This window comes from Falco rusticolus, chromosome 10 (assembly GCF_015220075.1).
Source record: "Falco rusticolus isolate bFalRus1 chromosome 10, bFalRus1.pri, whole genome shotgun sequence".
NCBI lineage: Eukaryota > Metazoa > Chordata > Aves > Falconiformes > Falconidae > Falco > Falco rusticolus.
Genome location: NC_051196.1, coordinates 35,500,908 through 35,514,500, shown reverse-complemented (window position 1 = coordinate 35,514,500; position 13,593 = coordinate 35,500,908). Strand labels below are relative to the sequence as shown.

At 50.3% G+C, this 13,593-nt stretch overlaps 1 protein-coding gene across 3 annotated transcripts in view; it reads right to left on the bottom strand.

Annotated features, from left to right (window-relative positions):
* TOX2 (TOX high mobility group box family member 2) overlaps positions 1-13,593 on the bottom strand; it is a 150,707-nt gene that overhangs the window by 20,628 nt on the left and 116,486 nt on the right. For all 3 annotated transcript variants that reach the window (XM_037402838.1, XM_037402837.1, XM_037402836.1), the window contains exons 4-5: positions 5,842-6,081; positions 1,044-1,271 (exon numbers count right to left, since the gene is read on the bottom strand). In XM_037402838.1, the coding sequence (XP_037258735.1) occupies positions 1,044-1,271; positions 5,842-6,081 (468 nt within the window). The remainder of the gene's footprint in view (positions 1-1,043; positions 1,272-5,841; positions 6,082-13,593) is intronic.

Genomic DNA, 13,593 nt, shown 5'->3' with positions numbered 1-13,593 from the left:
CAGAAGGGCTTTCATGCCAGAAGATGCCTTGCTCTTATTCCCTACTTTGTGCAGGGTGGAAAGCAAGGCTATTTCCTAGCATGACTTCCATTTAAATGACTTTTTTTTCCTGCTTGCTGCTCCTCCCCAAATGTAGCTGCTTCAAATGCTGGCCATGGACACGCAATGGGAGATGGAGCCGGTGTGAAGTTGGCAGCCAGGCTCTAGGAGAAGGGCTCACCACTCATGGAGGGACTGTCAGTTAAAGCATGTTAGGTTCAGACACATCACACAGTGTCAGATCTCACTCTGCCTGATAAAAAGACATACTTGCTAGGGAAAGTGTTCCCTGGGGTTTTCTCAATAGGCAACAAGCAATTATGGGCTTTTGTAACTGACCCAGCATCAACAAAACAGTTAAAGCAGGACCTAGAAGTCTCCATGTGAGGGAGACTGAAAGTGGTTGACAGCTTTGGGGCAGGAAGGTTTCCTCTGCAAGGCCACTTCAGATATCTCCTTCCTAAGCTTTTAAAGCCTTAACATTAGATGTGAGGCCAGAGATGTAGAGAGTTAATAGTTTTTAGCCAGTTTGCCATCACTCCCTTTAAGTATTAAGCAAATACAAACCCATCACCCATCTAAGGCTATAAAACCCCCATGCCCAGGAAAGGCCACTGATGTTTTTGCAAAGAATGATCTTATTAAGAATAATTAGTTGTCATAAAAATTTGCTCTTTCCCATGCTACACAGAGATTTTTCTAAAAGATGGGCAGAGGCAGAGCAAACTTGGTGCATCCTTCTGCAGCCCCATCCCTGCCCTGCCCAGGACATGGGTCAGGCCCTCCCACCCCAGGGAGGTGTCCAAGGGCCAGACCACGTTGCCGCCACACCGGCTTGGGGCTGGGAGCATGGCATGCAAACCACTCGAGCATCCCTTCCAGTGGCAGTGGGCACTTCAGCACTGCTCCTGAAGTGCTTGGGGAGACTCTGATGCTTTCTACCATAGAAAAGCACATTTCAACAGTTGAAAGAAAAAAAAAAAAAAAAGATATCAGTAACTCACTTGTTTTTGTTCTTCTCCCAAGCTGTCCCACATTGACGCAACAATTTTCGATACATCCCCGAAGGTAGCGTTGGGGTTTTGCCCTTTGATGGCTGCTTGCGTGTCTCTGAAAAACAGGGCGTAGGCCGACACGGGCTTCTGGGGCTCATTGGGATCCTTCTTTTTCTTCTTCTTTTGGCTTTTAGGCTTTTTGCCCAGGTCTGTTGATGGTCTTTTCTCTCCAGTAACCTGCAAAACCAAGAAACAGACCTTAGCAGTCAGCTGGGAGTAGTTGGATACAAGTCCCTGCTACAACTTGATAGCAAAGGGGATGAGAGCAGGCATGGGCAGAGGAGGGCTCCCTGTGTGGCAAGGAGGGCAGCAGCTCTGGGGGTCTCTTTGGTCCCCAGGAGCCTCTAGGATCGTTACACAAACTGTTGGTGGGTGCCTGAGCCTGGCTTGGGTGCCTCCTCACAACCCAGTTCACAGCCTGGGTTTGCCCCTTGCTGCTTAAGTGGTCCCTGCTTCAAGGCTGGGGGTTGCCAGACACTCATCCTCAGTCACCCCCCCTTCCCCCTCCTCCTCCCTGGCATCACAAGCTCACTTACTCCTTGACCCTCTTCTGGGACCTCTCCAAATGCCTTGCTTCCTAGCCAGATCCATTTAGCAGTCCATGAATTTTTCCAGCCTCAGCTTCCATAAGGTTTCCAATTTCCAACCCAATAATCCCCCTTTGCAAGCTGCTTCTGACTTTTCTTGCCCCCACGCGTGTGCTGCTGGCTCAGCCTCCTCACTCCCTGTGCAGGAGGGTTGCGAGCACTGATCCAGCAGCACCAGCATCACATTAGCCAATATGCTGGGGTCATCCAAAATTTGTTTCACTCTGCTAACCCCTATCCAGGAAAATATCCAGGAATTAAATTATTTTAATCTTAGGTATTAAACACTTTGCATGCACCGCTCACTCTTTGTAACTGGTCCGGGCGCAGCCAGATGACTAGGCTGGCTGTATCCACTCAGTGCCCTGTGGGGGGCTGAATCAAGGGGAGCAGGACCCAGGCAACAGAAGTTGGACTTTGTGGCTGCTCAGCCACACTGCCACTGGGCTGCAAGTCAAACAGCAAGGCTGGAAACAGGGATGCTCCCAGCAAAGGTAGCAGAGAAGGAAGATCCTATGGCTCAGCCTCCACCAGGATGCCCTGGGCAGCAAGTTGAATATTTGGAACTGCAGAAGCCTCTGTGTGATGGTGTGCAAAGGAGAAGACCCCTGGAAAGCACTTAGACATACATCAAAGCTCTTAATGCATTAACTGTGGTCAGTGAAAGCTCACACTACAGGGAAGCACCATTATCCTTATTTTATAGTGGAGGGAAAACTAAATACACCAAAGGTTAAACACGGCAGAGAATAAAGCCGTTTGCTGCCAGCTGGCTGCTGCAGTCGGGATCTGTGCATCCTCGACGGCAAACAGGATGCCAGCACCTCTGCCTGCAGATCCACTGAGCTCAAGCACTTGGTACCTCTGCCTGCAGATCCACTGAGCTCAAGCACTTGGCACCTCTGCCTGCAGATCCACTGAGCTCAAGCACTTGGCACCTCTGCCTGCAGATCCACTGAGCTCAAGCACCAAGTGCTCCGCCACCACCTGACTTTGGCAGTCCCTGCTCTACCAGGTGCACAGGCTAATTACATCACTTAGAAAGTTGCCCAGCCTGTCACTTACAGGTCTAAAAAAAAAAAAAAAAATCAGAAAAAATCAATTGACACAGGTCCAAACACCAAGCCGCTGCAAAAAACGTGCCTCCTGGTGAGGGCTGGGAGCAAAAGGCCTTTTCTGCTGATGGATTTGCCGATTTGATTGTGTGCTTGGAAGCGCCGGGATTTAAGAGGCTTCACTTCAGTTGGCACAGGCCAGGCACGGGGAGGAAAGGGCAGCGGTGCTCCCGTGCTCCACTCAGCTGCTCTTGACTGGTCATTAAGTTCAGTATCGGCGCAGCGACATTTGTCAAACAGACAGTGACCATTAGTGAATGAGCAGAGAGACCAAAAAAATTGCCTTTAATTTAAAATTGCCCAATTGGGCTTGAATGGGAGGCCTGGAGGTGAAAGGCCAGCTTATTAGGAGAAAAAAAATGCATGACAGGGCTTCAGCCCATTAGCAAGTGAGATGGTATTTTAACTAACTCTAATCCTGTCTGATTCACTTAAGTGCCGCGGGGGGACCTGCTCTCCTCCCAGCCGTCAGCCGAGCGAAGGAGCTGGGAACAGGCACAACGCAACCACAGCCATGGGGATGGTTTCAGAGTTGGTCCGCTGCGGCAGCACCACAAAGCAAACGGTATTTATGGAAAACAGACACTGCCTGCAAGGCTGCCTGGAGCCATCTGTTCCTAGGAGAAAGCGGAGCAGGTCAGGGCTTTGCCTGGTTTTCCTGGGGTTTACCAGGTGTGATGCAGCACAGGATGAGACAACAGCCCAGCCCTGAGTGGCAGAAGATGCTTGAACAACCTAAGCCACGTTCACGGCTAAAGGCAAGCCCCAGTGAGCCAGCACCTTGCTGCCCTAGAGCAACTGCATCCCCCGGGGGATGAGCCACGCAAAGCAACCGTGAGGGCTCCTGCGGTGGGATGAAGTGCGTGGCCACAAGCCCCTGCACAGACCTCCTCTGGAGAGGCAGCAGAAGGGATGTTTAACACCTGATGTGGACTGGGGCAATTCACTGGTGACAGATGTGATCCCCTAAGCTGGTGGCTTTGTGTCACCTTAGATGCTGAACCCATGAGAAGCAGGAACCTTGTGGACACCATGATTATAATAACTATGGAGAGATCACTAATCCAACTGGAATCTGGGCTGTAACTACCTCTCCCTCCCATGCATGTGTACACCCCTCCGGAGCAATGTAGCAGGTAAACGCATCCGTGAAGCTGGGAGACCTCCTAAAATCACAAGTTCCCTGGCTCAGAGGACCTGCTGGACCTGAACTACCTGCTGGCATCAGACCCATTTCTTTAACGTGTGACCTTCTTGGTTGCAAGATTAATTTCTGCTTGTTAGATGTTGCTTTGATGACTTGTAGCAGAAAGGCCCTTAATGGCCATATGAAAAATGACTGATGGGTGAATACAGCAGCTGTGTAGATAGAGAAAGCAAACAAACCTGCAGGCTACCATGCGGTTCTGCTGCTTTTTTCACACTTCCAGTCTCCTTCCTCCATCAAACACATCACTCCTGTTCCACCTGTCTGGCTGGGTAGTTTACAGGGCAGAAAAATGAGGGGGCATGCCTTTGGGATTAGGAAAAATTCAAATCTCTGCAAGTTGTCACAATTTGGACATCTCCAAATTGTTCCTACCCCCACAGGCACCAGTGGCTGAGTGAGAACAGAAGATCCAAGCCCAAAGCCCTGTCCTGCAGCCCTGGGCGGGAGGAAAGCTGGGTGCTGCTGAAAGGTGCAGGGAGAGAACTCAGTGTGTGACTGAGCTGAAACTCATTTTCTGCTGATGCAAAAGGTTCAGCTCCCAGGTAACTGCCTGGAGCCGTGTGACACAGGCTCTGGGAGATGGCAGACCGTGGGGTCCAGCAGCACAACCCATCCCACTGTGTCCCCCAAACATGGAATCGCAGAGTTCAAGAACCTCCACCTATTTCCAACGACATGTATCCCTTCTTTTTACAGTTTTATTACATTGAAGTGTTTATTGCACCCACATGTGCACTCTGCTTTGACACGTCCTGATCTGAAGCAAAAGCTGCCAATGGATTAAAAACTACAGGATTGGTGGGAATGCATTTGCCTGGATTTCTATGGAAAGGGGAAGGTTTTTGCTCAGTCCTAGTGCTTTCCTAGTTTTCCAGTCTCTGCAGTTTGCTGCTCTGGTTATATATTCAAATCCTGTCACAACTGCCTATTTTTGTGGGACAAGGTTACAATATCAGTGCTTCTGATCCTTGGACCAGCTTCTGAATCCTTGGATCGGCACCTCAGGGAGAAGGTTTTCCATGAAAGGCTTTAATCAAAGTCCCCTAGGGAGCACAGTGATTGACCTACCGGCACAGAGACCCACCGGGCGTTGATACAGCAACCATGCAATTGCTGCAATTTGCTGTCAGTAAATAACAGACGGAACACTCACAGAACACAGCATGTGTTGTCTGCTTTGCGGGTGCATTTTGAGAAAGATGGGCAACAACCACGATGTCCCCAAAACCCTGGGAAATCCTTGGGTTTCTTGATGGCATGCTCAGCAGCAGTTGTGTTGGCTGTAGAGGCAGACCCTGTGCCACTAAGACACTGCTGGCTACTTGAACTCTGCCTGGGTGAACTAAAAGGCAGAAGACTCTTTTAATTTCTGGGTGTTTTTTTTCCCCTTAGCAAGTCATGTTGAGTGAGCTCAGTTAAATCCCACCCTGTGTTATTTTCCTTCCCTGATTTAGTCTCCTCTACCTGCCATCAGAAATCTAATTGTGCACCCAAGCCTTTGCAGAACCGTAGCCCGGATCCTGCTTTGCTCATCAAAACCCTCATCGGAGGAAACTGCAGCTTGACGGACCTGGTAAACCGCGGGAGGCAAGCCCAGCTCGTTGCCAGACTTGCTGCATGCACAACCCAGGCATGTGTGCTAGCCTTCCATGCTGCACCTCACCCTAGGCAGGGAACAACCTCCCCAGCCTTGGGAGACTCTCCCACTATATATACATATTTTTTTTAAAAAAGACCAAAAGTCTGTACTCTTATTTAGCGCAATTTATCCCTTACTGAAAAACATCATCTGCTGTTTTCTCACTGTCTGTTAAAACAGGCATGACTGCACGTACCTTATAATGTGACTCTGTCTCCTCTTCCTGAGTAGAACTGGAGGGAGATGGTGTAGCAGACTTACTTCCCGGGGGTGATGGGGATCCATGGGTCACACCGCTCCTCATCCCCATCTGAGAAATGAGCTGTGACTGGCTGAGGGCACTCATGGGGCCGGCTAACATCCCGGGGCGATTGACCAGTGGCACTTGGCGGTTGGACTCATAGGACGTGGCATCCGAGTGGACCATCTCCTGGATCTGAGTTAGGAGAATAACGCTTGGTAATTTTTTTAAAAAAATATTTATTTATTTATCTATTTATTATGTTGTCTAATCAATTTAAGATGAACACTTACTGACTGCTTCAAAATTATTCTGTGTTAGCTGGTAAAGTCTTCTTTGTCCCCCCTTCTAAACAAGCCACGAGCAAGAACTGAGCACTGTGCACCCAGGGCTGCTCCTGCCATCGCCCTGCCCACACGGACTAGAGAGGTGCTAAATTGTCTTTGTACATGGCTCTGTGTGCCCAGGAGCTGCCCCTGCCTGCCTTAGGTGTCTGGCACCTACCAGGGGTCTGAAAGAAAAGTTCAGGAATGAACAATTCTTGGCCAAATCACTGGGAGAAAGGAGGGCGTGCAATGTCCTGGGCATTTCTGGGGCCAAGCGCTGCTGCTGCACCCATGAGGACATCACTCAGCACTGGCACATGTTGTGCCAGGGTATTTGGGGTCCATGGGTGACAGGCCAGCCCTGGTACATCAGTGATGCAGCATTAGAAGCCACAGATCCCAAACATGCTCTTTCTGAGCAATACTTGGTGTTGACATTTACTAACTGCATAATGAAAAAATATCTGCTTGTCTGAGCTTTTCAAGGTACCACAACCAACCCTACTCATCCTCGGTATGGCTGTCGGGTCACTAGTGCTACAGCGTTAAACCTAGAAGCAGTAAGCACAAAATCAGTCAGTGGAAGCCCCAGGTCCCCGCTCCCACCACGATGGTCTGCCCAAACCTGTGACACTATCATCAAGGCAGAGGTTTGCACGCCCCCAAGCCCCAGAAGCCCCGAGACAGACTCCAGCACATGGGGGAAAGCTCTGCAGGTGGCCACCACCTCGTTACAGCTCCTCCTGGAGATGACTCTTCCAATATGAAATATTGCGATCAGTTCCCATCCCACTCGAAATGAATGTAGCAGGGGGGAAAAAAAATCCAGACAAGGGCAAAGTAAACTATGGGGCTGTCTGTTAAGATTTCCCAGTGAGAGAAGGAACCAGAAGCGATGTATGTGTGTGCATGTGTGTAGGTAAGAGATGGGGAAGAAGGCTGCGTGATAGAGGTGTCCCCAGAAATGAAGTTTCCTAATACCTATTTATCTGTTCTCATAACACGAGAGCGAGGGGACATCTGAGGGGACCGAGAGGCCACTAATCACAGGTGGCTGCAGGGACGCACGGACACGGCACAGGCACTGCCTCCTGAGGCTGCTCAGCCCAATGCTTTTGAAAGATTTGAAAGGAAAATGGAACACACACATACATATATATGGCTAATAAGAAATGTCAAATGCTACATTAGACAAAATAAAAAAAAATATCTCGTGGAGCACATATCCCCTCATGGCATGGCATAAACCAAAGTTCAGGTGGTTGGGTCAGGTGGGAGCAGCAACAAGCCCCCGTCCTGGCCAAGGAGGGAAGGTGGGATGAGATGGGGACAAACCCAGCCATGCTGCGGGTGCATCGAAGGCTTTGCGGCTGCCCTGCTGCCTGCTGCGCCAAGACCCCATTTCCAGTTTGTCCCATTTTCCCTGAAAACCCCATCTTCACCGCAGGATCCACCCCTGCCCGGCCACCTCCAGCAGCATGCTCAGCCCCAGCGCAGCCCCGCGGGCAGAGCCAAGCTGCCGCACAGCCTCATCCCGCCGCGGAGCAAGCCAGTGGGAGGGAGAGCAAACCCTGCCTGAAACGTTTTCTAGACTTTTCCCCTTTTATATTAATCTGATTAATGTTAACACGAGTTTAAAGACCCTGGCTTTATTTATTAACAATCTTCATTTCCGATAAGCCCGCTGAGGTGCAGTCTCTCATTACCAGGGGAGCCTTGCCAACCCCATTAGCACATATGGAAAGAAACCCAGGGAAGACCTGCAAGGGCTCGGTAGGATTCGGAGGAAATAAATCCAAACGCAAAACCAGATTTACTGCTGCAGGTCAGGAACCAGCAGCTTTACCCAGCACCTGACAGCACGTTCTGCTCTCTTTCGGATTCTCCATCGGTACAGGAGTGTGTGCCAGGGGAACAGATTTTCCTAGATCTGTCCTTTTTCTTGTTAATTATGAAGTGCAGGGATTTAACGAGCAGGAAGAAAATAATGTCTTGTGTTTCAACAGCACGGGGGGGCTGACTTAGGGGCCGTGCTGAATTGCTCTCCTCAGCGTTGGTGCTTGCAGGGGAACACCAGCTTACAGAGGCAGCAGGGCTGGCTTTCCTCCGTTGCGGAGCTGGGGAATCTCACTGTGCTTGAACTATGGCAAGTTTTATGTGCCCTTAAAGCCTCCTTATTGCAGGGGTCTGGCTGCTCCTTGCCGTGGGAAACCCTGCCCAGGCAGGCATCGAGGACAGGCACGCTGCAGCCAGGAGGGTGTGGGGATGGCCAGCGGGCAGGCTGCAGCAGCCCAGGAGGCATCAGGGAGGCAATTTTTGCATTTGCAATTGAATTTGCAAATGTCACGGGAATAGCCAGGGGTGAGACAGGCAGCAACGGGAGCCCGCGAGGCAGGGAGACTGGCCAGCACCCATCTGCCACACGAGCGGCAGGCTCCTTCCTGAATTACGCTGAAAAAGGTACATTTGTCTTGGATTTTGTCAGTTTTAATCCAGACCTTTCATGCTGGAGAAGATCTGCCAGCTGCTAAGGAAAAGAATAATTTATTGTCCTGATTTTAAATTTAAATGAAGAAAAAGTTTAGAAGATGGGTGTTTTAGAAATGGGGAAGGCTATGAAACGTGTCTTAAAATTTTTTAAAATTTAAAATAGCTCGTTCACATTTGCAGCCATAGCAGTTTCTTGGGTAAATACTGTATTAAGACAATTTTTTTGAAACTTTTATTATGTGGCCAATAGACCACAACGGCTCTGTTTATCCATTAAATATGTAATCACACACTTTTTCTTTACAGTGCATGTTACTTATGCATCAGAGCAGAACAAGTCCAGAGTGCAATTATGGATATGGGACACATGCTGCAAATGCTTATGAAAATTTGTAGGAAAAAACAGAAACTTGAGCCCTGGCTCAGAGCATCCATGCAGAAGCCTCCTGCTGACAACAACCCAACCACAGCCCTCTCTTAAAAAGTTGAGACACTGCATTTTTCCTGGGACATTCCCCCCACCCAGGATATCTCAGCCCAGAGGCCTCCTCCCAGGCAGCTGCCTGTTTCTTTACATCATTAAAAGCTGGTGGTTTCACTGAAGAGCTTTACTGAATATTGCTGGTCCTGACACCCCCACCACCCCCACCACCCCCTTTCCTACATCTCCATCCCTTCTCCCCCCAGCCAGGAGGTTTTGCAGAAGGACGTGAACTACCACGCTCCTCACATGCAACCCTGCTGACTGCTGTCCGGGGGGCAGGACCTGGACCTGCCATGTGCCACTCACTACATTTCTCTCCACTTTTCTTTTTTTTTTTTTTTAAATAGGCAGTTTTGGAAGCAACACACCAGGCTGCCACCTCCTCACAGCCCCTGCCCACAGCTCCCGATGCCCTCAGGACCGGAGAGGGTGAGTGGTGGAAAAGCCATTTGTGTTCTCCAGATGTCAAATGTTTGGGGTGAAAACAGAGGCGAGCGGCTTGTGTGCAGCCCCAGGGCGTCTCTGTGGGCTTTCGGGTGATGATGGCCTTCGCTCAGGCTGGGGAAAGGGCTAGTCCTGCTGTCCACCGTGAGACCCAGCAGGCACTGAGCTATTTCAGGGGCCTGAGTCGTGCACTTGAAGCAGATAATCTCCCCCCCAAGAAAGACTGAAGGAAAGAGATACCCAGGAGCAGGATTCAGAGATGCTCCCTTGCAGCAAATGGTTTAATTAGGCAAGTAAATGATGAATGAAATTGCGATGATGGCAAACCAAAGTGAAAGAAGGTAACGAATGCGACGTTGCCCCTGCAAAAGCAAACAACCTCTTCTCCCATGGCACACTGGTCCCGTGGGATGCAACCCCAGCCAGGGGCTCCCTGGGGCTGCACCCCTGCTTTTCCCCTCCACAAAGAATTCAGCATCCTCGCAGAGCCTGACGGAAGCACACGTGTAATTAAATAACCACCCTGCAAATGTGATTAGCTCTGTCACCAGGAGCAGCTATGAGAGCCGGGCCAAATCCTGTCTCCATCCCCGGCATTCAGTGCAACAAGTTCATCGCGAGGTGCTGCAAAAGGCTCGGGATGTGTTTGCAGCCTCTACTGAAAAGATGTTTTGCATCTCAGAGGAAACACGAGTGAAATGTGATGTAGTCATAGCTAAAGTAATTAAGTGCATCTTACTTAGCAGATTCCCAAAGGCTGTGCTAACTCAAAGACAGCTTCTCTTTTTCCACAATATTTCAATTTCTTTAATGAATATGCATATCAGGCCTATAAACGCTCCAGCTAATCCTAAGAAGGAGAGAAAAATAGGCTGACAAACAGCACATGCTCTGCTCTCCTTGTTTCTGGGGAGAAGGGTAATCCAGCACAAGTGACAAAATGCCACCAGGAAGAGCCTGGTTGGGACCTGGGTGCTCTGCTAGCAAAGATAATGTTTGAAACGTGTCAAGCTGAGCTTCAACTTAACTGCCCCTGAAATTCCTATGTAAAAGGCAGCTCTTTCCAGCAATAAGGGCTCCAGCACTAGCCAGCAGACCCAGGGCTCAGGTTCCAGGCTCAGGGAGGGATGGTTGCTGTTGCCCGATGTCCTCTCCTGTAAAATCCTAGTCCCTAACTGAAGCCTTGGGGCAGGTCCCACCCCTGTAATCACCTTCTGCCTCCACTTTGCATGGGATTTTTCTCCTCCTCCTCCCACTTTCCTTGGTCTCAGCCACACCTTGAAGATATTGCCATGTTTTGGTGGCAGAGCACAAATTCTGAGGTTCTGCGTTATTCCCCCATGGCGTGCTTTGCCCTCGCTGCAAACATGGAGCAGTGATGCTCCAAGCTGCTCCAGCCCCGCTGGCCACTGGCTGGGCTGCGATCCCAGGAGGGATCTGTGCCGAAGCACCTTGCAGATGTTACCCAGCAGGAAAGGAAGGAATTTGGTAGGAGCCTGCTGTACGGTGTTGGCTGACCCCAGCTACACCGCAGCCCCCCGAGCTAAAGCAGAGCCCTGTAGAGTGGGATGGGCAAAAGATGATGGCCAAGACCAGTGGAAGCAGGCCGATGGCACAGCCCTGGCCCAAGGGCATCGCCCTGTTTCCTGGGGAGACCAGTATGTGGGGACCGGCAGGCTTCCCAACGGGCTTCCTTGCAGAGAAGGACTTGGGGTACTGGTGGATGAAAAGGTGGACACGACCTGGCAGCATGCACTCTGAGCCCAGAAAGCCAACCATACCTGGGGCTGCATCCAAAGCAGCGTGGCCAGCAGGTCGAGGGAGGGGGTGCTCCCACTCTGCTCCTGTGAGACCCCTCCCTGAAGCACTGCTGTCCAGGACCATGAGGTCCTCAGCACAGGAAAGACATGGAGCTGTTGGAGTGGGTCCAGAGGAGGCCACAAAATTCATCAGAGTTCATCAGAGCCTGCTATGAAGACAGGCTGGAGGAATTGAGGTTGTTCAGCCTGGAGAAGAGAAGGCTCTGGGGACACCTTATTGCAGCCTTTCAATACTTAAGATGGGGACAGACTTTTTGATAGGGTTTGTCAGGACAGGACAAGGGGTAATGGTTTTAAACTAAAAGAGGGTAGATTTAGACTAGATATAAAGAAGAATTTTTTTTACAACGAGGGTGGTGAAACACCGGCACAGGCTGCCCATGGAGGTGGTCAGTGTCCCATCGCTGGAAACTTTCAAGGGCAGATTGGACAGGGCTCTGAGCAACCTTGAAGATGTCACTGCCCATGGCAAGGTGTTGGACTAGATGACCTTTACAGGTCCCTTCCAACCCAAACCATTCTAAGATCCTATGAATATCACTCTTCCCAGGGTGAGATCACACCGGTGGGCTGAGCAGAGCTGCTGGAGCCTTCCCCAGCCGGGGTGTTCCTCCCCAGGTGAAAGGAGCAGCTATCCCAGGGATGGCCACAAGGCTCAGCGGTGGCACAGCTTACCTCTCCTTAGGTTTGTTCCTGAGAACAAGCCATTACAATCACAATCATCCAGGGAGAGAAATTATCTGCTGAACAGCTTTGAAGCAAAGTTTTCCCAGCAGGCTTTTTCTGTATTGAAGTTTAAATGTAAACGCATCACCATAGCTGAAATGCTTAAAGATGATTTACTCAAAAAAGAGAGAGAGAGCAGGAGAGAGAGAAGCTGATAAGAAAATATATCCCCAATTACCACCCCTCCTCCTCCCGATTTGTAACCGCTCCTAATAAACTTTCATGGTCTATGTAAAATGCTTTAGTGCAGTGACAAATTTCTGCTGGAATTTGAGATGTCTTGTTCAGAGTAATAGCTATCTCACACAGGTGCCCAGCTGCTATTGTAAAATCAGTAAGCATTTAATTGAAACAAATGACTATAATAATAGTACATTATCCCTGCAGGCTCATAGCCATAACAGTTTTAATTATTGAGTTAAGAGTCAAACTAATTTATCCTTTAAAGTAACAGCCACATCTTTGGTTCCACCGATCATCCTATTACAAATACGAGGGGAACAGTAGGAAAGGATTTAAAAAGGAAGCCATTCATTTTTGTAGGGGCAGGCGGCATTTATCATATGGCAGAGGCTTTCTATATGCAGTGGGGTTCCCGGCCATGGTTGTAATTCCCCGGGACAAGCCTCCCTCCCCGGCCCTCCATCCCCAGAGGGGCCAGGCACCCCCTGCCAGCTCCCGGGGCTGTGTAACCCCCACCGAGCTGCCAGGGGGGGGCTCTGCTGGCCCAGCAGCTGGAGCACCGGAGCCCAGGGGGACTGGTGGTGATGGCTTTGGGGGCTTGGGCACATGGCAGTTTTTTGGAATTACATTGACATTGCAGTTTTTCTTCATCTGACACAGTGAAAAAAAACTTTTACAGACTCAGGTTTGCAAACATGATCCGAAGGAGCATCTCTGAATTCAGAGCCAGGCAGCAAAGAGAAAGAATCCACATTCATGATTTAAAAAGAGTATTTCTGAGACACAGACATGCCCTAGGGCAGATTTGAAGGCACAGCTTTCCCAAGTTCTCAGTTTTGCGACCCTTCTTGCTTTTTTCCCAGTGGATGTGGCCCAGGGGATCTAATGCATCCCTGCGAGGCATGAGGCATGACACGGATCCACAGCTGGAGGCGACAGGGAAGGGGGGGCTGCAAGGAGGAGGCAGCGGAGGGCAGGTGCTGCCTGCTGCCCCAAACCCTCCCTGCCAGGTGCGGTTCAAAAGCTGCCCACAAGGACCAACTCAATGCTAAATGGCCCAGCGGGTGACCCCCGGAGCAAGCCTGACGTGCAGCCGCACGGCCAGCCTGTGCTGCCAGCTGCTGGGCTCCGCATCCCATTGCTTGCCAGGCTGGAGGGCTCTCACCAGGCTGTCCTTCACCAAAGCGCTTGCAGATTATAACCAAACCCCTCCCACCTGTGGCCAAAGATGCAG